We start from the raw sequence: 25768 nt of genomic DNA on the forward strand, positions 1-25768 counted from the left end.
AAAGAGGAGTCAACCAATAATTTAATTTTATCTATTCAAATTCTGAGACTACAGCCAGATTGAACGATTATAGGCTGAATAAGGACGATGTTGGGCTCCCCTTCAGGGAAACACCTCCCTTTACTGTTCCTTTCCAGGTAACAAATTTCTCCATTATTAGTTATTCATTCATTCATTTACTCACTCATTTATTTCTTTCCCTTTTCCAAAAACACGAGGCAATTTACCACAAAAAAAGCTAAACAAATGAAACAAAGCAAAAGTGTAATTAACGAGTTAAGAAAACAAGTAAAGACAGGTCAGCAGAAGTGAGAAGCACCATTATTCTAGCAAAAATGCTTCATAAAATACAACAAAATGGTTTCTTTAAATAGATGAGATAATAGGCAAGAAAGAGAGATTCCTAGTACACAGAAGGTATTCAAATGCAGATCGCTGAGAGGGGCTGATGCTAAAGGCCCAGGAGAAACCAGGGGCTAATACCTGTTCTTGGTGTAAGACTGATGTCTACCCAAGGAAGGTGATGCTCTCGGGCATTTGATTAACATGAAATTATAACTGAGCACTTGAATAAAGGCAGGGGCCCTGAAGAGCTGTCCCACCAAGAAACAAGAAACAGAAAAACTCTCCACCAGTCTGGTAATTTTTAGGGAAGATAACCATCTGACTGGGGCCATGAAGAAAAGGTCAGTTTCAAAAATTGGGATCACCAATCTTGCTCCATGCCAGTAGGTGTTGACCCAAATTCACATGACCTCCTTAGTGCAGGAACCTTAGTCTAAGGATTTAATAAAATATTGTGACTTGAATTGGTGAATCCCAGAGATACCTGGCAAAGATACACTGAAATCTATCCCATAGTGATGCCATTACAACTCAGAACATACAAGACTACCATGGACCCAAATCCTTGCTGTTGATAAATATATACACAAAATTACAGACAATACAAGGACAGACTTAAATGGCAGAATCACATATTGATCAATCCTAAGGAACACAGTAAAATAAGTGATATTTCCGCCAGGCGCAGTGATTCACACCTGTAATCCCAACACTTTGGGAGGCCAAGGCAGGCGGATTGCTTGAGGCTAGAAGTTTGAGACCAGCCTAGCCAACATGGTGAAACTCCATCTCTACTAAAAATACAAAAATTAGCCCGGCTCAGTGGCAGGTGCCTGTAATCCCAGCTACTCGGGAGGCTGAGGCAGGAGAACTGCTTGAACCCAGGAGGCAGAGGTTGCAGTGAGCCAAGATGGTGCCACCACACTTCAGCCTGGGTGACAGAGCAGAACTCTGTCTCAAAATAATAAAGAAAAAGAAATAAAATAAGTGATCTTTCCATATAACATGTTTACAATCTGCAATAGACCAGGCGTGGTGGCTCACGCCTGTAATCTCAGCACTTTGGGAGGCCAAGGTAGGCAGATCCTTGAGGTGAGGAGTTCGAGACCAGCCTGACAAATATGGTGAAACCCCGTCTCTACTAAAAATACAAAAATCAGCTGGGCGTGGTGTTGGGCACCTGTAATCTGAGGTACTTGGGAGGTTGAGACAGGAGAACTGCTTGAACCCAGGAGGAGGAGGTTGCAGTGAGCCGAGATTGTGCCACTACACTCTAGCTTGGGTGACAGAGCAACACTCCATCTCAAAAATATATATATATATATGTATGTATGTATGTATGTATCTGCAAGTAAAGGAAAACGAAACAAAACTCCATAGGCAAAATATAAAATTATATATACAAAAAGGTTAGGTTTTAAGAACAACATAGACTTCTTAGACATGAAAAAAAAATCACAAATATTATAATCTCAATGTTGGGTGAAGAATTTATCAGAATGCAGCCCAAAGAAATAAAAAAGTGGAAACTGGGAGGAAATACGACAAAACCTGGAGCCCAGGATGAGAACAAAATATGCAGTTACAAGAACTCCAGAAGAAAGAATAGACAATCAAGACAATCAACAGCAATATGTAAGAGACAGAGGCAGAGAATTTTGCAGAACTGAGCAAAGATATGTGTCTTCAGATCAAAAAATCACACCTAGTCACTTAGGTAGATGAAAACAAAAACACTTATGGAAACAATACGGTGAAAATACCGTCACCACACCCCTAAGCCAAAAAGATACCTAAAAGCACTCAGAGAGGAAAGACATACTCTCTAGAAAGGAATGTAATGAGACTGACAGAAATACTTCATTAACCAAAATAGAAGCTGTAATGCCACAGAGTAATGTCATCATAAGTCTGAGGGAAAATAAAAGTTAACCTATAATTTTATGCCCAGTTAAACTATTATTCAAGAACTGTGAAATAAGGTAGATACAGAAATTTTAATATAACTAAAAAAGGCAGCTATTGTTACTCATAAATCCCCTCTCCAAAAACCCTAACAACTCATAGACATCACCAAAAAATAAATAAATGAATTTGAAGAAACCAATAATTTTTAAAAAGCATTGATGAGCAAATTAATTGGTAAAGAATGTGGCAGATTTAAATACGCATTGACTATAATTACAGTCAGAGCTAAAAATCCTAGGAAATAATTATATTGAAGAGAGATTATGAATAAGTTTAGAATGTATTTCATTAAGCATAAATGTTAAAATTCAATTCACAATTGCCAAGACATGGAACCAACGCAAGCATTCATCAACCAATGAATGGATAAATGAAATGTAGTGTACATACACGATGGAAAATTACTCTGCCACAAAAATAAAAAGAATAATATCTTTTGCAGCAACTTAGTTGGAACTGGAAGCCATTATTCTAAGTGAAATAACTCAGGAATGGAAAACCAAATACTGTATGTTCTCACTTATAAATGGTAGTTAAGCTATGGGTACGTAAAGGCACACAGCATGATACAATGGATTATGAAGACTCCAAAGGGGGAAGGATAGGAGGAGTGAGGGATAGACAACTACGTATTATGTACAGTGTATACTACTTGGGTGATGAATGCACTGAAATCTCAGACTTCACCACTCTACAATTCATCCATGTAACAAAAACCACTTCTATCCCAAAAGATATTGACAAAAAATATATAATATTAAAAACATGTAAATATAAAATACATATTATAAACAATAATTATATATTTTTATTCTTTAACATAAATAATACATATTGAAATTTTAATGATAATCATTAAAAGAAAAATATAAATGATGTATATTCTCTAAACTTTAATAGTAATCTTTAATGAAAAAAATACATAGACTTCCTAACCAGTAAAAGAAATAAAAGAATAAACAGGCCTCTCTGCCTATGGAGTAGCCATTCTTTTATTTCTTTACTTTCTAATAAAGTTGCTTTTAATTTACCATTAATAAAAGGAATAAAAGAACTTGATCAATCCATTAGAAATCAGAAAAAAGAGAATAAAGGACCAAAGAAAAGCAAGGTAAATAAAACACAAAATAAAATGGTAGAAGTGGGTCCACTCACACCAATTATAAAATCAAAATACAGATGACAAAATAAATATAGAAGAAATTAACATGAAGAAAGATATCAAATTGAATAAATAAAACCAAAATAAAAACATGTATTGTTTAAAGGAAGCATACCCAAATAATAACAGTCAAGACGGTGGAAAATTGGGTCTACAGTAAAGAGGACACAAGGTAAACATTTGCAAAAGTCTGGATTATGGACCCGTGTGTGTTTATTATATCACACTCTGTAGTTTTTTGTATCTTTGAAATATTTTCTAGGAAGATTGTTTCTAAAGAAAAAGAAAAAAAAGGAGATATTAATACGAAAGAAACACGAAGAAGTCACAGAACAAGAAGCCTGAGGCTGTTACAGCAAGTGCAGGTCTGGGGGCTCCATTAGATGAGGCTGTGGGTTTTCCTTAGAGCGAATGCAACCTGCGTGCACCCACAAAAATAATGGGTGATGAAGCTTGAGAGAATGAACGTCCATGGGTCCTCATAAAGATGCAATACCACAGAAGAGAGACAAGGAAAACCAAAGCCAAGCCAGCAAAGACATGACAGAGATGTGTTTCTTAAAAGTGAAATCCCACAAAACGTTTTCCCTGGTTCCTGGAAGTCTTATTGCCTTCTTTGGAGGCATCTTCTAAATTGCCCCCAGTCCTCCCAGTAGGTAACAGATCCTGTATTACTTATAATGCAGAGAATACAGAAATACTCATCCAATAGGAAGATGTAGAAAAATTAATGAATCTATCTATGTAAGAGTAACAGTGAGGACCCCTTCCCTGGGTAATATTTATTCCACCTATCTAGCTTTCAAAATGCTTTTCTGCTCTATCAGTCTATAAGCCAGTGTGTACTGGGATGGCTGTTTCTCTCCAGTACCATAACAGGCCTGACACTAAGGAGCTTAATTTGTTAACATTTGTTTGAATGGAAAACTGATATGTTCACATTGGGACATTTCACTGAAGATTTTGTAAGTCCTGAAGAAGGGCTCCTTTTGCCCATGTATTACACTTCCAATTCATGGGGAGAGCGGAAGTCTACTGGAAACCCCTTCCATAAGGGAGCACATTGCTAAGGAACTGGACACACATGAACAAAACTTTCACCACTCTACAATGCATCCACGTAATCAAAAACCACTTGTACCCCAAAAGTGGTTTTTGGCTATTTGGCTCAGTGCCCAGAAGAAAATCCTTTGAAGTACAGAGGCGGAGAAACAGACAACTTCTTTGACAAAACACTATTCAATCTAAGCCGCTTGAGTTGCCCACAAAGGCTGGCTGCACCATGAGAGTTAAATGCAAGCACACAACTGAATTCTACTAGATTGAAAATGGTTGCTTTGACCTTAACAAAATAGGTTAAGAAAGAAAAAATATATGATCAGAAGGAAAAAAAATATATATGATCAGAAGGATATAGAAAGAAACTTCTTTCAATATCCCCAGTTATTAAAAGAAGGACAAGAATTTTCTTTAGATTGTAAAATGAGAATTAGCTTTCTTGAAGAAAGTCACCTGATTGGTCTTGAACAAATTAAGAAGGTGCAAGAGAAAGATGACCTAGGGATCCTAAAGTGATTGGTTTTTCACCAGTAAGTGGAGCCAGAAGGAATTCACCTCAAAGCATGAAATGTGGTTTGCTCCGATTCTCCCATTTGCACCCACGTCTCTCCTGGGAGAGGTCGGCTGAACCTTGACTTGTAACAATCAAAGACGGCTGTGGAGTGGATTTCAAAGAGAGGGCCATGTAACGCACAGAACTTGGACAAAATGGATGGGCGGGCAAAGTGTGTCTCATAGTGAAAGGCCATGCCCTTTCAATATAATATAATGCCATTTGTTTATTAGAAACCACATCTGGGGACTGCGCTCTTTGTGGGTAAAGTTTATTGAGCTACATTTCCTAGACTGTGCATCAGAGTAATACCAACATCAAAACAAGAAGGTTAAATTATTTTTTTTTAAATCCCTAGAAGTTTGAATCAACATGTCCACTTGGAAAATCCAACATTATGCTCAGGAAGACACATGGGGGCCACTTAACCTCCGAGGTCCTGGGTTACTCTCCCTTCACCACGACATGTTAAATCACCCCTCTGTCTACACATTAGCATCCTTTCACACCTTTAAATATAACTGGGCTCCAGTGGAAAGGCAACCCAGGTGAGAATCCCAATGGAAACCAGAAGTACTTACTTTGGCAGCACGAGAATCTGCACAATGAAGATACAGAAGAATATGAGACAGGCACAAGTCACGTAATACTTGAATGCTGGCAGTGCCGTGGCCCGGTACTGAAGGGGAGAAAGGAACCTGTGAGTGACGGTTCTCCAAGAGAAGAGCTGTACACAGTGACCAGCAGCCTAGTTGTACCCAGAGCATGCACCACACTCAGTAATTGTGTAGATTGACGCCAACGCGAGGGAAGGAGAAAGCCTGTTTATCTCAGCAGTGAGTGTTTTCTTCCCCCATAAGAACTGTGAAGGAGCGACTTCCAAGGACCACAGTTTATGAGTGGAACTGTTTTCAAAGCCATCTATAAGCAACTGAATCTCTCTAGTAAGGAGAGAGGTACCTGACCAGAAGGTTGAGTGAGTGAACTGTGAATCACGCCTGTGCCCTGGGTCCCATGAGGGTCTGTTGTCTATGAGTATTGAGGGAAAGGGAATGACTTCTCATATACTATTTTACTTTTCAATACTACTGAGGAAATGCAAGTCATATTCCTTTATTTTAGTATTTTATTTTATTATTTGTCTTAATGCCATTGAGAGGTGATGGGTAAAGTTACAAGACCAAAAGGTTTGCCGACTTGGTTCTTAGTTGGCTTGTTCTGAGTCTGGCCAATGGGCTCCTCTTCCTTCCTCTTGTCCAGTGCATTCAGCAGGAGCCCACATGGTTCCCCATGCCATGAATAAGCTGATCAGCGTTAGCTGCTTACCTGGGGCTGACCCTGCTTGACTTAGGCAGGATAAAAATGCCAGAGAGGGCTATACTTATGATGCTGATGATGACCCCTGCTGCATTCAGCATGGTGTCCTGCATACCCTGCTTTCCCTGTGATAATTATTCAATCCACACAACAGCCCCTATTTTTGGATGAAGAAACTGTGGACTGGAACAATTGACTACAATCAGGGAGATACAGTGCATGGGAAACCAGGACCTTCACCAGGCTCTGAACTCATACTCTCAACCTTGAGGCTCAACTGCCTTACGAAAGGTTGTATGGTAAAATTAAAGGAAATAAAATTTTGTGCCAATGCCTTTGAAACCTCCTGAAAATACTGTCAGGTTGCATTGGCTACATTTGCATAAACTCTCCCAAGTTATAGGGACACATATGTATTTCTTGCATTTTAGCCTCCCTGTTTTAGTGCTGCATGAAGGATCTCTGATGGGTCTCCAGATATTTCTCTTCTCTTAGCTCTTGCAGCCTTTTGCCCTACCTGATCCCCTGAAGGGCAAGCTGGGGATAGATGGACAAAAACTGAGCTTAAGTCTTGCTGCTCTCTAAAATTTGCTTTAAAGTAGGCATCCACAAATATGTATACATGGGGAATGTGTGCAAAAGCTGGATTTTTAAATGATCACTTTCTGTTTACTAGAATTTTGGGGGGTATATTTTGTGACTTAGTAGCCAACATAATTTCCATGCTCCTGAAGAAGCTATATTAGCATAATTGCTGAAATGTGATTACATTCTATGCCCTCAATTAAATCCTTATCTTCTAACTTCTTCAGGCCTTTGTGCAGAGATATGAGTGGGAATTTCTTTGTGGTATTAACAAAGAAATGGACTTCTATCAGGAAAGAAATAATGTAACAGCTAAGCAATAAGTAGCCATTAATATTTGCTCAAGTTATTAAGGATAAGATGGTCAATAATAGCACATTATAACAAGCATCAATTTGGTAAACTGTCTGCATTCAATGGTCAGAGTCCTCTACTTAGTAGTAGACAATACATCCTCTTGACAACCAACATAAAAAAAACTTTTGGTGTGTCCATAGATTTTGGAAGGAATTATCATATTTAATATTTCTATTTGATATTCATAAAATAATGCACTAAATTTTATCAGCATAGTTTATTATTATTATTATTTTTGAGATGGAGTCTCACTCTTCTAGGTTGGAGCGCAGTGGCGCGATCCTGGCTCACTGCAAGCTCCGCCTCCCAGGTTCTTGCCATTCTCCTGCCTCAGCCTCCCGAGTAGCTAGGACTACAGGCGTCCGCCGCCATGGCTGGCTAATTTTTTTATATTTTTAGTAGATACTGGGTTTCACCATGTTAGCCAGGATGGTCTAGATCTCCTGACCTCGTGATCTGCCTGCCTTGGCCTCCCAAAGTGCTGGGATTACAGGCATGAGCCACCGTGCCTATCAACATAATTTTAATACCAGAGCTGCAACTGCTACCATTAATGTAACTTTTGTTCAAACTATGCCTGTAAATATATAGTTGAATGATGCAAATTACTTCTAAATCTGGTTCCTTCTCTAGATCAACAAAAAACAAAAGGCAAATAAAATAAAGTTGAGCTAGAAGAATGGTTGTCCTCTCTGCAACAATCAACTGAATTCATTTTAGCAAACCCATATATAGCTTGACATGTAAAATCTAAATGTCTGCTTACTTATTTGTGCTTGAAATAGCTCTCACTTTAAGAGCCATAATATGAAAACACTTAGATACAATAACGCTTAAAAGTTCTAATTACCCTGAGAAAGCATTGAATGTAAAACTCACATTTTGGTCAAAATATTAAAATAATTTGTGTAAAGACATTGTAGATTTATCAAGAAGAATTCTGTTTTTTAAAGACTTTTCTGAGAGAATTTCACATTGAGAAGAGCAGATATTATCTCTCACATCTTTCATTTAATTGGGATATTTCACACACATTGCAGATACCATTTACTATGGAGAGGGTTGAGAATGGTGACTGACCAAAGATAGAAACTTAGTAACAAGAAATACAATAAAGCAATATATGCACGAAAGAATCACCAGAAAAGCCAGAAAGAGTTTGAATATAGTGAGAGGCAGCTTAAATGTCACATATGAAAAACATGAGCACAATTTCATGAAGAAATTCAAATTTCAGAAAACCCAATTGGTGATTTTGAAGAAGAGAAAAGCTTACCTCTTTTTCTAGTACTTTGTTATAGAAAAGCAGTGAGATTCTCTGAATGTCTTCAGACTTGAGCCATTGCCTAGAAATAGAAAGGACCAACACATCATAAAACTGAATCTCCAATCAAACATCTGGAACTATTTGTTAAAATGACTTGCACTCTTCTTTCTTTATCGTGTATCATTCCGAACAATGTTTTTTTTTTTTTTTTTTTTTAAAAAAAACAACATATAATGCCAACTAACTGGATATGGAATCTGGATAATGTTAACAGGATCTGAAAATATAATATTCCTAATCATACACTGTCCTCCTTGGAAAATTCTATATTATAAACCAGCTGTCAAATCAACTGAAACTCAAGGGATCTGAATTAAATAACAAGGGAGATAAGTTCATCTAAAGGAGTAAAGACATCAATAATGTGATTTCCCCATGTTTTTCTGAAATCATCCAGTGGTTTCACCTCCTTAAGGATCTAATTCCTAGAGAAGCACCATTTTTTTTTTTTTTCAGCTTCTAGAGGGCAACAGATGAGAGCATCCAAACCATCAGAGTGCTTTTAAGATCTGGGTGAGAAGGTTTTGCTTCTTTCAGACTTAGCAAACATACTTTCATTGTCACTTTTTTCATTTCTAGAAAGAAAAAGTCATGCTTGAATAAAGTTTTCTTTTCTTTTCTTTTTTGAGATCGAGTCTCACTCTGTCGCCCAGGCTGGAGCGCAGTGATGTGATCTTGGCTCATTGCAACTTCTGCCTCCCAGGTTCAAGTAATTCTCCTGCCTCAGCCTCCTGAGTAGCTGGGGACTATAGGTGCCTGCCACCACGCCTGGATAATTTTTGTATTTTTAGTAGAGATGGGGTTTCACCATGTTGACCAGGCTGGTCATGAACTCCCAACTTCGTGATCCACCTGCCTTAGTCTCCCAAAGTGCTGGGATTACAGGCGTGAGCCACCGCGCCTGTCTAGAGTTTTTTAAAAATTGATAAAAATACTAGTATAATAAGCAATCTGTTCAGGATAGATTGACGCAAACATAAAAACGCATGCATAAGTACTATGCATCGCTCAGTTGTTGACAAATAAATAAAAATTATATGGAAGTATGCACTGTACCACACTGTTTGACTTTTAAACACCTGTTTGAAGCAAGTAGTTTGGAAGACTCTCACTGCCAGGCACACACCAAGATTAGCTTGAACATCCCAGGAACCATCCACAGGGCACTTTCGACTGGGGCAGGGAAGTCAGTAATGTATTCTAGACTGACAGCCATTAAAAGTGAGAACAATAAAAATATCTCTTTTAAAAATCTTTTATTTAGTGCAGGTTTGTTACATAGGTAAAATTTGTGTCATGGGAGTTTGTTGTACAGATTATTTAATCACCGAGGTATTAAGCCTAGTACCCATTAGTTATTTTTCCTGATCTTCTCCCTCCTCCTTCCCTCCACCCTCTGACAGGCCCCAGCATATGTTGTTCCCCTCTACGTGTCCATGTGTTCTCATCTCTCATCCCACTTATAAGTGAGAACATTTGGTTTTCTATTCCTGTGTTTGCTAAGGATAATGGCCTCCAGCTCCAGCCATGTTCTTGCAAAGGATATGATTTTGTTTGTTTGTTTGTTTTGAGATGGAGTTTCACTCTTGTTGCCCAGGCTGGAGTGCAATGGCATGATCTCAGCTCACTGCAACCTCTACCTCATGGGTACAAGCGATTCTCCTCTCTTAGCCTGCCAAGTAGCTGGGATTAGAGGTGCATGCCAGCAAGCCCAGCTAATTTTTGTTTTTCTTAGTAGAGACAGGGTTTCTCCATGTTGGTCAGGCTGGTCTTGAGCTCCCAACCTCAGGTGATCTACCTGCCTCGGCCTTTCAAAATGCAGGAATTACAGGCATGAGCCACCACACCTGGCCGATCTCATTCTTTTTTATGGCTGCATAGTTCTTTGATTCAAGGGTATAAGCTGTAGGGAAATAAACTTTTATGGTATTTCTTATTACCATACCAGCGGCAGAACTATTATTCTGTTTCACAAGACTAGACGGAGGAATCAAAGATTGGTTGACATTAAAAGGACCAGAAAATACAAATTAAGATAAATTTTAACCATACTCACTTTCAGAACTGTGTCTTTATCAGACTATGAATAATATATGCAGGTAACTTACTAAAAACAGTATTTCCTTTACTGAGAAAAAAATATAGTTTATAAATGCTCCTGGAAAATGTCAGCTTGGGAGCAAGAGTGAAATTTAGGAAGTGAAAATAAAACCAGCACCTCCTTTACTAGTCATGCCAGCATGCACCCAGTCTAGGTTTCCATGGCCTGTGACCTGCAGGTGGATGGCAAGGGCTCGGGATCAGGCTTGCTTGCCTTAAGTCCCCAGAACCCATGTGGTGCTTCGTGAGCCCCAGCACTAGATCCATGCTTGGGGACATGACTGAGTCCTCACCAGTGAACACACTCGCCTCCTTTTGCCATAGCACGCTGGGTCTGGCCTGTGGCTTCTCCCTTGCAGCAATGATGGATGGGCCTAATTCTCACTTTGTCTTCAGAATTAAGAAGAAGCGCATATGCTTCCTACACACTTAATCACCTCTGTGAATCTTCTGAGGTGGCCTCCACTCCCACTACTGATTTAGAACACAGGTATCTCAACATCAATTTTGTAATAAGAACAGATGCATTTTGGATGGATAGTATCACATGCTAAAATGTGAAGATTTTCCCATATAGACTCTATCTTTTACAAATGTGACTTGCTGAACACATCGTGCTGTAATTTTTCTCTCTCCAGTGACACCTCAGATTATTTATCAGCAATGGACTTGGGAATATTTTGATGTGTAGAAAACAAAGAGATTTATAAATGTGATTTGGATATTTGGAAGGGAATAGATTTGTGTGTGCCAATTAGGTCAACTATTACTTGCAGGGGATTGGAACTACAGAGAAAGAGAAGAGCAGTGGAGGGGAGAGGAGAGGAGAGAAGAGAGAGGGAATTTGTGTGTGCTTGATTTAGGGCCTCCTGACATTTTTCCTGACCCCAGTGGTCTATGGCATGAAGAAAGTCAACCCCATCCTGAGTTATCGCAATAAGTGATTCTCTATTTATTTATACTAAGGTTTTTTTTTTTCTTTTGTCAAAGGGTTAAGGAAAATAAAGGAAATTCCGAATACTATGCTGAGTAGAGGGGCATGGGTATACCCACACCTGCACCAAGAATTATTCAGAAATATGTGAATGCAAGTCCTTGCCACAAAGGAGATACTAAATGAGAAGACTACTTTCTTATTGTTATGCACCGCGAGCTTGTGTCCCCCACCAAAGTTCATCTTTGAAGCCCTAACTCCCAGTGTGCCTGTATTTTGAGATGGAGCCTCTAAGAATGAAATGAAGGTTAAATGAGGTCATAAGAGTACGGTCCTGATCTGATAGGATGAGTGTCTTTGGAGTCTTTCTAAGACAAGACACCAGAGAGTTCCCCACCACCATGGCACACACTGGGGAAAGGCTGAGCAGATGGTGACATCAGTCAGCGTTTTAACAAATGCGTGTTCAATACATCAGTGAATGAATAAGCAAAAATCTGCACAGGAATCACTGTTTTATGGCAATAGCAGGAAACTACTGAATGGTACATCAAGCCCGGAGCTCCAGTTGAGTCCTCAAGTGAAAATCCAAAGATCAGAAGAACTTCATATCAAAGAACAAGAGGAGTTAATGAGTAAGGCATAACAAAGTGTAACTGAGGTTAATTAAAAATACATGCATAAGAGCTTCCATTTGAAAAACTTCCCTTTTATTTTTTGAGTACAGCACACTTTTCTCTATTTGATTTCTGAAACATGTCGGGAAAATTACAACATAAGCAGTTACATCAGCACTAAGCATTACTTTGGAATAAAACCACGTTAAAACATAAGGTGTTAACTAAACATGTATTTGAATACTAAATGACACAAAGCAAACACATAATTTAAAGGCAACTTATCAACAATAAAGCAATGCCAGTGGCGGCACTCTCTGATGATTTGTGTGGTAGGAACGTTCTAAACGGTGCATACAAAAATAATTTTAAAAGGTAGGTTTTCACCTGCGTGAACACATGCTGAGGTTGACTTTAGGAATTACTTTTTAAAATACTAACGTTATTATTATTATTATTATTATTTGCTAACTTTTCTCAAAGAACAAGATTCCCTCTTTCTTCTGATCTTGTGTCTTATTCTGGAGAGTCACACGGTGTCAGCTGCTATTTCCTCTGCTTGAATGAATGCATCCTTCTACCTATGTTTTATGAAATCAGGTGCCTCCCTAGGTTTTAGCTGCTGTTACATTGCAGGAAGTTATTTATTTCTCAGTGTGTGATGGTTTCAGGCAGAGGCGAGGTTGTTTTTCACACTGACCCTAGCGCCAGGCAAAGCAGAGCATTGGCCCTGGTGCTGCAGGTGGGCCTTGGGCACTCTGGGACAGGAAGAAGACTTTGCCTACTTGTGGCACAGGAAGGGGATCTAGACGGGTGATAATTCAGTATTCCAGCACATCCAAATGGCAACTCTTGCCTGACCGAGATGCTTTATTGCTTAGAAAATATGGGCTCACACTCACACACAAAGGCACACACCCACCACAGACACACACAACAAACTGATGCGATTCTCTCATAAGCCCTGTAAATATTCTATAATAAATACCTACAAGGAACAATCTCAAACAGGCATGCATTTTGCAAAGCCATGCACTATTTGAGACCCTGTAACTTAATTTTAGAGACAAAGAACTCTAGGTGAAAATCATTTACACTTTTCAAGAGTCAGCTTTCATGATAAAAATTAAATAGGTCTCCATAAGGATGGAAGCTTTTCTGTAAAGGCTTTTCATTTGGACCTCCTGATGTTTTCACTACAGTTCAACTCAACAAAAAGGAATGGAATGTCTGACGTGTGCCAGGCACCATACTGAGCCGTGTGCCTTCTGCTCTCCGTGGGTTCAGTTATGACACACGCACCCACGGAGAATACGAAGGTTGAGGAGCGCCATCATTCTGTCGAGGCTGAGAAGGCCATCACCTTCTTTAAATCGTTTCCCTCCCACAACTCTGGACCATAACAGCAATTTAAAACCATAACAGCAATTCTTGGCCTCAGAGGCTAAATGACATTTTGTGTCCCCTAAAATCGGTCTTCCTCTCATTGCTCACCAATGCTAATTCTCTTCTAGGATTTAGAACACAGGCATCTCAACATTAATTTTGTAATAAGAACAGATGAATTTTGGATGGATAGTATCACATGCTAACATGTGAAGATTTTCCCATATAGACTCTATCTTTTACAAATGTGACTTGCTGAACACATCGTGCTGTAATTCTCCTCTCTCCAATGACACCTCAGGTTGTTTATCAGCAAAGGACTTGGGAATATTTTCTAGGCAGGAATTAAATATTTTTTAAAAAATGAAAGAAATACTTTTAACAAAACTTTTCTGAGGGACAACTGAAGTGAAATGAATCAATGGTCTCAGAAACTTGGCTTTGTCACGGCAACTATTGCAGAGACTATGATAAAATTCATTTGGAACATAATAGAAGATGAATGATAATTTAAGAGAAAAAAGTACTCACTTTTGTGCATTAATCCCATCAATTGCTTGAATCATCCTTTCATTCAATTCTTCTTCAAATCTTTTCTTTTGTGACTTGGTTCTATATGAAAAAGGAAATATTACGGGTAAGGATATTATTAGTAAAATAAATATTAAGCCTATTTATTAGAGATACGTAATATTTTACATCCTTATGAGGTACAGATGATATTGTGTTGCATGCATGTGCAATGATCAATCAGGGTATTTGGGGAATCCATCATCTTGAGTATTTATCATTTCTATGTGTTGGGAACATTTCAAATTCTCTCTTCTGACTACTTTGAATTACACAGTACATTGTTGCTAACTATAGTCACCCTACTCTGCTATCAAACATTAGAACTTATTCCTTTTATCCAACTAAAGTTTGGGCCCACTGACCAATCTCTCTTTACCCACCCATCTCCCACCCACACACCTTTCCCAGTCTCTGGTATCTATCATTCTACTCTCTACCTCCATGAGATCAACTTCTTTGGCTCCCACATAAGAGTGAGAACATGCCAAATTTGTCTTTCTGTGTTGGTAAGCCTATTTTTCAATGATGTCAAAAGCTCTGTTTAATTCTGTCAATCAAGTAGAAAAAGAAACAACAGTGTATGAGCAGGCCCTTCTCTATTAACATCCAGCCACTCTTTGGATTGAGTGAATAAGTAAAGTTTTTGGAATAGTAAAGATGTTTCCTTATTCACTCACAGTAAAATTTACTAGGCATTTACAAGGCAACACTGAAAGACATATAGTTGGTGTCTGAGATAAAGTAACTTTCTCTCCTAAGAGATATATTAGCTTTGGACTTGCTGCCTTCATAAACTTTATTTTATGAAAGAATACATTGGTTCTAGAAATTCCCCTGTAAAAATGTGGCTTGGTTGACGAAATAGTCATTCCTTTTTCATGTTTTCCTTGGTCAACTCTCAAAAATTTTCAGAACTACAGTCTTATTTCAGGTATGTTAAATGCTCCTCAGTTTTGAAAGCACTATTCACAGAAAGCTCCACTTTTGTTTGCAGACCATCTCACTTAGTTTCAGAAGCAAATAACCTTTAGCCATAATATAAGATATTTTCTGAATAAATTGTGCCAAATAGTAAGAGCCCTCCAAGGTTAATTTGACAATTTGCATAAGAATGATGTCAGGAGGAAACCAAAATAGTACCTATTCTTAGAAGTTAAATATCCACTGCAAAGATTAAAAAAGCACAGCCTGCTAGCCTGAACAGGGCTATGCCTGTATCTTGGTCAAGGCATGAATTCTGTGTGTTATGGCTGATTAGATTACAAATGAATAGACCATCAAATCTGAAATAAAAATCACACTTTCCTGAGTTCAGAATTGCCTCTACATATAGATAAGAATAGCATTAAATATGCAAAATCACATTTATCTGTAATTAAATCTCACAGAATTATCATTAATGAAATGGATGAGTTTTCCAATTCCATCATCCTATGTTTGTGGATTTGTGTCTTCAGGCCTTGTCTTCTTCAAACAGGCTGAGAGCAGTCTTGGTTAAAAAAATAAAATGAATGATATTAAGTGATCCATCCACAGATATTGAGCCAACTGAATTAAGAAGTTTTAGTATATCAAATTCCAAGTTGTTTGAAGAAGGCAAATTAATTTTTATTTTCCTTTAAAAAAAAAAGCAAGGAACCCTTTACCAAGCAACTAGTATGGCTTGCATATTTTCATTTATAGTTGAGACCTGTAGGACCTTAAACCCTTCATTGAATGTTTATCAGTCCCACATCTAGACTTGAGTTTCTTGACTTCAATTTGATGGCTTTCTCTTCTGCAAAGTCTAAGAAGGAGCAGTGTAAGAATGTTGAGGCTTACAGGAAAATGTAATTCTTTGATATTTGTCCAGTGCTAACAGTGGTATTGCCTTTGTTAACCTGTTTTAGGATTTGCTTAGATGATGCCTGTAGAGAGCTCAACGCTGTAAATATGACACACAAAGTAGCCAATAAATGCATGCTTTCTGCATTATTTGAATTCGCTAATTATCCAGACAATAATTCTTGACATACAGACACTTTTCTTATCTCTGCAGTCTTGTGACCTCTGCCATGGAGATGATAAGGTCCCCTGGGGCTGATGATCTCCCCACCAGGAGTCTTGATTTGCCTCCAGGACTCTCTCCCGCTGACGTCCAGCATCTCTCATTTTCCCATCCTGGCACCTTCCCCTGGGCTCCACCATTGGCCTTCACACTGCTCTAGGACCCCAACCCCTGTGTCCAGCACATCTCCATTCTGTCTCCCTGGCTCCTTCCCCAGACCCTTGCCTGGGCTGTTAGGTCTAAGTAGGCACGGGAAGGGACATGTGACAGGAGTGCATGGGACAGACTGGAGGCTCAGACAGGTATCATGAGGCAGTCCACGTTACAAAGGCCGGAAGTGTCCGGGCAGCCTGGATAAGTCTGACTCAGAACTGGGATTTTCTCCAGGAGGCTTTGAGGCCACCAAAGATCAATGACTACAGAGACAAATGGGATAAATGTGGAAGAGGCCTTTAGTAAAGCAGGCAAGCCTGAAGAGCAGTTAGGAACACGTGCTCTGGAGTCACAGAGCCCGGGCACAAATACTGGCTTCATCTCCACCAGCCATATGACTCTGGCATTCTCCCATCCCTCTGTGCCTCAGTTTCTTCCCTTCTAAAATAACAGCAACAGATTCTGCCTTGTAGTAATGCTGCAGAGACCAAATTAGAGTTTCTATAGCCCAGCGCAAATAATAACGACAGCTTCTTATCATTGTCTTCCAGACAGCGCTCATCCCGGGTGACACTGCCTCACGTAATACTGGGGTTCCATGACACATGACCCATTGTAACTTCTATAAATAGACGCTTAAAGCAGGATTGCTGGGAGGGAGAAACAGATAACAGAAGAGACTGTGAATATAAAGTGAAAGGAAGTCCATGACATTTTTGTGGTCAGTTGCTCATAGATGTGCCAGCATCTTATTGACCAGAGGCACTGTGCTGTTTTCTCCAGGTGTCTTATGGACTCTCCAATATGCCTCAAATTAGCTTAAGTTCTCTTTATTACAGCATATGCGACTTACATATAATGCTTCAAAGGCTCAAGAACCAACATATCCTCATAACATAAAGACTATGAATGTTATATCTCAAAGTTAAAATGTCAAATTTTGCACAAAGTCCAAAGTAGAGCTCATCCCAACAGTCACTGAGAAGGATCCTGGGCTAATGTGCCCTGTTGCCTTGTTTCAGCAGGTTACAACCTATGTTTCATTTTTACTTGGATACAATTCTTTTTCTATAGAAAACAGGTCAGATCTCATATTTTCCCTTAGTTTCTGTGAAACTATCAATAGCTCCAATAAACTGACCTCTCTGGGGTGAAAGAAAGCCTGGCTTAGCATTTGGAACTACATCTTACACCGGTTACCTGAATGTCCTAATATTGATTTGATTAACTCCCAAACCAATATTAAAGTGAAACTCTGAGCCCGAAAGATAGAGGAACATGGGGAAAAAAAGGAGTTAGTGCATGGGATTTGACAGTGGCTGCAACAGGGCACGTGGAGACATTTGTGGGAAGCTTTTCTCTTTTTTCGAGCAGAGTGGGTAACCCTTTTTTTTCACTATAGACAGACTGGATTTATCTTACTTTTACCTTTAGAATTCAACAGAAAAGTGTAATTTTTTTCTTTTTGAGACAGTGTCACTCTGTCGACCAGGCTAGAGTGCAGTGGCCCGATCTCGGCTCACTGTAACCTCCACCTCCCGTGTTCAAGCGATTCTCATGCCTTAGCCTCCCGAGTAGCTGGGATTACAGGCATATGCCACCACACCTGGCAAATTTTTTGCATTTTTAGTAGAGACATGGTTTTGCTATGCTGGCCAGGCTGGTCTAAAACTCCTGATCTCAAGTGATCCACCCGCCTCGGCCTCCCAAAGTGCTGGGATTACAGGTAGAAAAATGCAATTTTAAGCAACATACCCATTTTAAGACAATTCATTTTTTTTTTTTAACCACACATTAATATTAAGAAGAGTCACTTTAGGAAAACAGTTTAACATTCTAAAATGAGTACCAGGTGGTGTTTTCCTTCTCTCTCTCTCAATTCTAACAATAAGACCCCAATCATTCTATTTTTAGAAGCTGAAAGCAATTTAATAGGGCTTTTCAAGAGGAGCTGCTCTTTCAGATGTAGCCTTTGAAATGACCATAATTGATGATAATTACTCTCAGAAATGAATAAAGAGCAATAAGCTTTAAAAAATCAGATAGTCAAAGAGATACCATACCTTAAGGTGCGATTTTGAAAATTATGCTGACCCATGGGCACATCCTATATTGAGAAAAAAGGTTATTAATTGTCAAAAACATGTTTCAAGAAGAATGTTGCAATGATAATGAGGTGAAACATATTTCCTCTTTTGTCATGGACAGTAACATTTAGCTAACAAATAATTAATTACTCATGTGGAGAAAAAGAGCTTAATCCTAAATCAAGGTGTAAACTCAGTTTATCTTTGGACTGTTGGTGTAATCTCTAAACTCTGGATGCTAGAAGCATCAGGATTATGGTCTGGAGTTTTAAGATCTATAGCCTGCTATTATCAGATCTGATTTCAAACAGTGGCCTGCCGGGGACTGATATCAGAGTTACCATCAGTAACCTATAACCATGTGAAAATGGACTTTGGTATCAGACAAATATTAGAAAATGCTGTAGAAAGAACAAAAATATAACCACAAAATCTGTAGTCATCCTCATCACTGAACTGGGGTGTTAAGAAACAGTACCATTGGTTAAGTATGTGAAATCACAAACCATCGGACAAAAAGAATAAATCAGCAAAGGGGTGCTGGTAGTTCCCGAAAGAGAAATGGAAGAGAAATAGTCAGAATTTATCAGTGGAAAAGCCATTGCCAAATATTCAATAATAGGCTTTCAAGGAAAGATCGCCTTTCCACATTTATAGTAGGAATGAAACTAAAAGTTGGAACAAAACTGCTCCAAAGAAACTTTGGTTTGCTGCTTTGATTTCCAAGGTTATATTAGGATATGGATTTAGCCTACAGAAAGGAAAGACGTTTTTCAAAAAGTAATTGAGCTCCAAGTTTCATTCCATACAGTAAAGTAATGTATTATTCAAGAGCTCTATCAATGTTGAATCCAGAGTGAATGGAGTTCTGCATAGGGGATTAGATAAAGGAATCACTTTCGGCAATGTCAATTGTTTGACCCTGGGATTTATAAGTGAAAACTCCAACAGGGTCTTTCTGAAAGTGAGTGAGACACACAGTTAAGTCAAAGTGGTTTGGGCTTAATGCATCACCAAAAACTTGGGACTTTCTTAAAATATGCTAGACTGATGCTAAGGCAATCCAAGCCTGGCTTTGAACCTGCAACAGGTGGGACCAGATGGTTAAGAAAATAGAGTTCGTTCAAGAGGTCCTTTAATTTTTATAAACAACTTTCTGAAGCTGAGACACTCAACAGTTGTAGCTGTATCTTGAAGAAGGCATCTTCATCAACACATAACACCAGATTAAAGTCAGATTGAAACCATTCCTCGGTCCTACGCTCAGATAATAAAAGAGACAGTCACTCTTAAGTCTTAAGACAATAAAGGCTGACAAGAAATCAACAACAACAACAATATACCTGGGAAAGTAAGCCTTTTCCCCACAGGAACACATGAAAAACAGTATGGGAAATCATATTCAGGTATTTATATATGATTCTTATTCCTTAAAAACCAACCAACCAACCAACCAATTGCTGGTGTACAATAAATCCTGATGGGAAATGTAGTTATCCAACATAGCACTAACTAGCAAGACTGAGGCTAACTTATCCAAATCATTGTTTTTCATGAGTGACAGAAACACCAGCTTTCACTGGTTGGACACTGGAGTCCTAGGATGCTGTTTCTCTAACATATCTAAATGCTGGAAGGCCCCAGTTGTCCCAGGCCTTCCTCCTTGGATTGTTCTCTTCTTGATGATTTTATCCAGTCCCATGGCTTCAAATATCATCTACAACCTGATGATGTTCACATTCATGCCTCCATCTTGGACCTGTCCTGTGAGTTTTAGACTTGCAGATCCAACCATCTACATCCTCGCTGCACTTAACTATGGATTAGAAGATGTCCAGCAGAAAATCTTAAATTTCCATCTTAAATAACCTGGTTTCCCCTTTGTATTTGTCATCTCAATTAATGGCATCATCATTGTTCCAGTTGTGGGCCAAAAAGTTTGGATTCATCTCTGTTCCTAATGTTCACGGATATCCAATCCGTCACCAAGTCTTGTTGGCTCTACTTTCATATTAGCCCCTGAATTTGCTTCTCATTTAGCAGTGGTGCCAAACTCTTAGCATAAGGGGATATCATTCTTACTAGGGACCCCTGCACTCTTGTTCCATTATTCCAAAGCCTAAATTATATCATGATCCTCTCTTGCTTAAGATTCTCCATGACTTCCAATTGCACATAGAATGCCATATAAACTTTTACCATTGTGCATCTCACCCCACGACCTCCCTTTGCTCATTGTTCATGATACTCCAGCCACAGCAGCTTCCTCTCTGTCTCCAGGAGACACCACACTCACTTTCATCTTTGGGCCACTGACTTTGTTCTTCTGCCACCTCCTCTTCCCATTCACTCATTTCGCCCTCTGAAACTCCCTCAGTTGACCTACCACAGTGGCCATTCCATTTACTCTGGATGCCATCACTCAATTTCATCTTTCCCATGACCCTCATCAGCACCTCACGTGATCTTGTTCATTTATTTGTTTTTCTATCTATGGTCCCTCTTTGGCTATTAAAATGCAAATGCTAGGACTTGTGCAGTCTTACTGATTGTCTGATGGGTCATGGTCTTCCGTCTGATAGTCACATTTACTTTTGAGTTGAAAAAAGATGAAGAGAAGTTGGGAGAAGAAATACAATTAAGCCAAAACATGAATGCTGAGCCCCTGCCTGTTGGGTGTGGGAGTGTCACTTTGAGACCTTGGGACGGGTAGGGGCCCAGGGCGACTGAAAAACTCCACTTTCACCTGACAACTGGCATGTTCCTTCTCATCAGACAATAAGAATTACGTAATATTATATTTTAAAAAATTGTAACTGCATCAGTTGTAGCTGCATTATCATTATTATTACGATAATGCTACTAACTGCATAACTTAGCACAGTTAGTAGCATTATCCATGAAATTTTACCCCCAGATAGTTTTAAAATCTAAAAATACTATGGGGATTATACTAAGTGCTTGGTTGTATTCCTTTTCTCTCCTCCTATGGGCCTTTCTATTTTCCATCTCCATTGCAGCCATCTTATCGCAGATGTCCCGGGTGTAAGGAGCTTCAGTGCTTTCTCATATGCTGGAAGTTGGAGGGAAACATGGAACCATAACAAGACAGTGTCCACTGCTGCCAACACAGCCTGGACATTTGCGCGGTGAAGAAACGGGCTTGATGATACTACTCAAACTCTAAGGGCATTATGCCTTTGTCTTTTCATGAAGAACCTCAAGGCTTTCTACTTCATGATATAAGTTTTTCTTTAAAAACCCCTCAATTAAAAAATAGTTGTATTTAATTGCTACTATCAGTTGTAAATAACACTGTATATGAAGCTATAATGCAAAAAATCATGCTAGGGTGGAACCCTTAGCAACTTCAGCATGGAGCTCACTCATACCCTGATGGCTGTTCATAAGGGCCTCTCTAAGAAGGAGAAAGTGGTAAGTTTGTTTCTTGCAGATAGGAGTTATTTTGGCAGGAGATGCCCAGCCTTTGGTTTTGGGAAGTTGGCTTGCCCCCAGGGCTCAGGCATTGGAGGCAGGGGAGGGCATACCGTGGTGCTGATCTTGCCGTTCTCTGTGGTCATGCTGTCCCTGTGATGTAGGTGTGCAAAGGGCTTGGCTGCCCCCCAGGACTCCAAGTACCGGGTCATGCGGACCGAGGCCCTCATTTTGGCTCCGTCGAGGGTGTGGCGAGGTCTGAAGAGATGCTGGGGGCTCCGTCGTTCTCCCTTGGGGTGAGAAACAAAGCATCACACCCGGCCCAGCACAGGGCCACACATGATCCTTTCGGCATCAACCTCATTGGACCAGGGTCATATTCCTCCCGACAGACCTCCATTCGCCCTCTGTGCTTTCTGTCCTTATTCCCTCAGTGTTACTGGGGAACACACTATTTGAGTTGAGGGATTTTTTTTTTCTTTTTTTCAGCTAGCAAAACATACATGTAATTGAGACTTAGAAAAAAAAAATGACATGTTAATGGACATTTTTTATTAAGTAAATTCTTAAAACAGAATGTGCTGATCTGTTTAGCTTTTCCTTGATGGTTGTGTTTTTCTAAAGTGATAACTGTAGCTGTTTCTAATGCTAAATAGCCCCAAACATCGTGTTTTGGTGTTCTTTACCTGAGCATAATGTTCTTTGTACATGTATTTTTTGAGCACCTCCCCCATCATCTCCCAGTCCCTGCTGCTTGCCACACATCTATCTCCAGATTGATCATCAAGCTAGTTGAAAGTTTGTCTTCAAAGGTGAAACTGGGGCTTCCTAGATGCTACCATAAGTAAATGTCCATAAAGTTGGTCTTGTTGATTTTATGATATTGGTTTTCATGTTTCAGAGGTCTTTCTTGCTGATATTTGCACCATTTACCAGCTGTGAAATTTGGGAAGAGTTACATAACCCCGAAAGCTTCAGATTCTCAATCTGTAAATAGTGATAATACCCATTTGGCAGGAATCTGAGAAGGGTTAAAAGAAATGAGAACTCTAAGCCCCTTGATCTGGCCTAAATGTGGTGTGAATGAAATAGGAGAGAGTTTCTCACTGTTTGTATGGGGTGGGTCATCTTCTAGGCAATAGATGCTTTTATGTTATGGAAGGTAAATATGCTTGTGCATACAGACATCTCCCAAGCATGTCTATGTAATATTTATGTGTTACTCTTTCAAATATTTCTTCTCTTTTTTTGTATATGTTCATCCTATTTTACTTAATTAGATTTTTATCTTCTAAAGCCCTAAGTAAATTATTTTCTCTTTATTTAATTTCCCAACTGACAGGTATCAACAGCTGTGCCCACTGAGAGGCTTTCAGATGCAGCATCCACCAAGGAATACACCGACTAACACACATGACAGCCTGAACCAGCAACCTGCATCAACACCCTCATTCTGCGGACAAGCAATGCATTTCAACTGCTCATTTAATAAATATCTGAATTCATGACTACAAAACAGCTTCCATTTTTAACAATTAAACCACCATATGCATTTAAAATCATTTTGGGGACAAAGAGTAGCAAAAACTTATATTGGATATTGACTAAAAACACTTATGAATATCTATAATTTGCTCCTTTTCCCTTTTCATCATAGACTCTTTACAACAGTACCGACCTTGGGGTTGATTACAAAGTAGGTTTTCACCAGGTGCTGCTTTAAATATGGGTCCCTAATGTCACCATCTCCCTCCTCCACTTTATAAGCGCCATTCAAGTGCTCCAGGGTGACGGAAGAAATGTGAACACGTCTGAAATTGCATTTTAAAATCACAGTCAAGACACAAAAGGATAAGTGTGAAGAAAGTTGTTCTATTTGCTCATGATTTCTGAAATAATGTATCCACCAAATGAAGGAAAGTCTACATGTTCTTGGGAGCACTGACCGCAATTAACTTTAATATAAACTTTTATATTCTATTGACCACTGCTTTGGAAAGATGCTATTAGAGGTCGTGCACTACTAGTTTTGGAGCTTCTCTGCACTCACAGAAACCTGCATGTTGGGTGTGGTGAATTACAGCAAATACAACTTTATTATCTCAATTTTTTTTGAGAATACCTTTTGAAATGTATGTCATGGGCATTTTAGAAGCATGCTAATCTGTATAATAGTGTAGATTTTCTTTCTCAGTGCTTTCTCTTCTGCGTCTCTAAACTATAGCCCTTGATAAGGATTCTCGACTGAAATATGTTATTCTGCCCAGAGAAGGATGCTGTAGTCACTTATTTTAATATAATGGTTTTAAAGGTCAACAGCTCTAGACAGATGCCATATCTGGACTGTATTGTAAAACATCTTTAAATCAGGTCTCTAGTCATACATTTGCAAATAAGTAAAAGTTTGTAATTTACTGTCTGATATTCACAGTCTTTGAACTATGGACAATAGGGGTCATGGTGTAGGGACTTGAGAGCTCGTCTTTATCTGCTTAATATAAGAGGCTGTTGGGCGTGAGTAACATGATACCAGCAGAGGCAACAGAAGTGATCAAAAACTCAGCACTCTGTCATTAGGCCAATAATCTGTCATTCCTAATAGTGCTGTCTGCTTGAAGAAAGAAATCCAATGCTTGGCCTTACCCAGGGACCCCTCCGGCTTCCATGTGGTTGGCCAAGGTCACATCATGTGACCACACATCATACTGCCACTTCTGCAGACCAATCACGCCGCACAGGACGTTCCCAGAATGCACGCCCACACGCATGTTGATATCAACTCCAGTAGCATCCCTCACTTTCCTAAAGAGAAGGGAAGTGAGATCATGATCAAGTAACATCCAATGTTTCCTTTAACTCTTGGCCAATTTTCCCACTATTTTATTATTCAGAATTTTTCAGACTGTTGGAAATGGCCATGAACCTTCCTAAGGCAGGAGATCACTCCTTTGAGCTAAGAAGGGTTTTTCCTTCCAGTCATTTCAGATTAGACCAATGTTCTTGCCATTAAAGCCAGATTAGGCCAGACTATAGTGATGACAAAACATTTTGGCTATAACTTTTACTTCTGCAGTGAATATGTATCAAGAAACTACCATGTGCTGGCACATGTCTGCATTTTCATACTAGAATCAGGTGACATTGCCTTGTAATGTCAGAAACAGTCTTAAACAGGGTTTGCAATTTTAGTGCTTAGCACAATGTACCTCGCCAACGAATATCTTCTGCTAATAAGAGAACAATATAGCTCATTTGTGAGCTTAATAATGACTTTAGCTTAAATAAGAATTTTTAGCAAAATAATCATGACATTAAGCCTTTTCAGTTGTGCACATTCTTTTTTTTTTAAATTTATTTATTATTATTATACTTTAAGTTGTAGGGTACATGTGCATAACGTGCAGGTTTGTTACATATGTATACTATACTTGTGCCATGTTGGTGTGCTGCACCCATCAACGTCATTTACATCAGGTATAACTCCCAATGCAATCCCTCCCCTCTCCCCCCTCCCCATGATAGGCCCCGGTGTGTGATGTTCCCCTTCCTGAGTCCAAGTGATCTCATTGTTCAGTTCCCACCTATGAGTGAGAACATGCGGTGTTTGGTTTGAAGGAAAACTGTGCACATTCTTTAACAAAAAGAGAAAAAATACTTTTTAGGACCCTATCACCAACTCATTAACGGAAAAAAATGATGAACTTCAATGAAGAAAAAATAGAAATGCTTGGCCATGCTTATTTATTCTTGCTAGCTGAATACA

The 25768-nt window shown here is 39.1% G+C and overlaps 1 protein-coding gene and 1 long non-coding RNA gene across 3 annotated transcripts in view; one reads left to right on the forward strand and one right to left on the reverse strand.

The window, feature by feature from the left end:
• The window catches only part of LOC126956066 (uncharacterized), a 41157-nt gene extending 17419 nt beyond the window's left edge, over positions 1–23738 (forward strand). Inside the window, exon 4 of one of the 2 annotated variants that reach the window (XR_007726233.1) lies at positions 23348–23738. This is a non-coding gene — a long non-coding RNA (uncharacterized LOC126956066). Of the gene's footprint in view, positions 1–11763; positions 12099–23347 lie in introns of those variants that run through there. The other variant, XR_007726232.1, reaches the window with a different exon arrangement.
• The window catches only part of ADCY2 (adenylate cyclase 2), a 429519-nt gene that overhangs the window by 96240 nt on the left and 307511 nt on the right, over positions 1–25768 (reverse strand). Inside the window, exons 8-14 of the mRNA XM_050792931.1 lie at positions 24649–24807; positions 23684–23816; positions 22119–22295; positions 18547–18590; positions 14242–14322; positions 8623–8692; positions 5669–5766 (exon numbers count right to left, since the gene is read on the reverse strand). Of these exons, the coding sequence (XP_050648888.1) occupies positions 5669–5766; positions 8623–8692; positions 14242–14322; positions 18547–18590; positions 22119–22295; positions 23684–23816; positions 24649–24807 (762 nt within the window). The remainder of the gene's footprint in view (positions 1–5668; positions 5767–8622; positions 8693–14241; positions 14323–18546; positions 18591–22118; positions 22296–23683; positions 23817–24648; positions 24808–25768) is intronic.

The sequence above is a fragment of the Macaca thibetana genome, chromosome 6 (genome assembly GCF_024542745.1).
Source record: "Macaca thibetana thibetana isolate TM-01 chromosome 6, ASM2454274v1, whole genome shotgun sequence".
NCBI lineage: Eukaryota > Metazoa > Chordata > Mammalia > Primates > Cercopithecidae > Macaca > Macaca thibetana.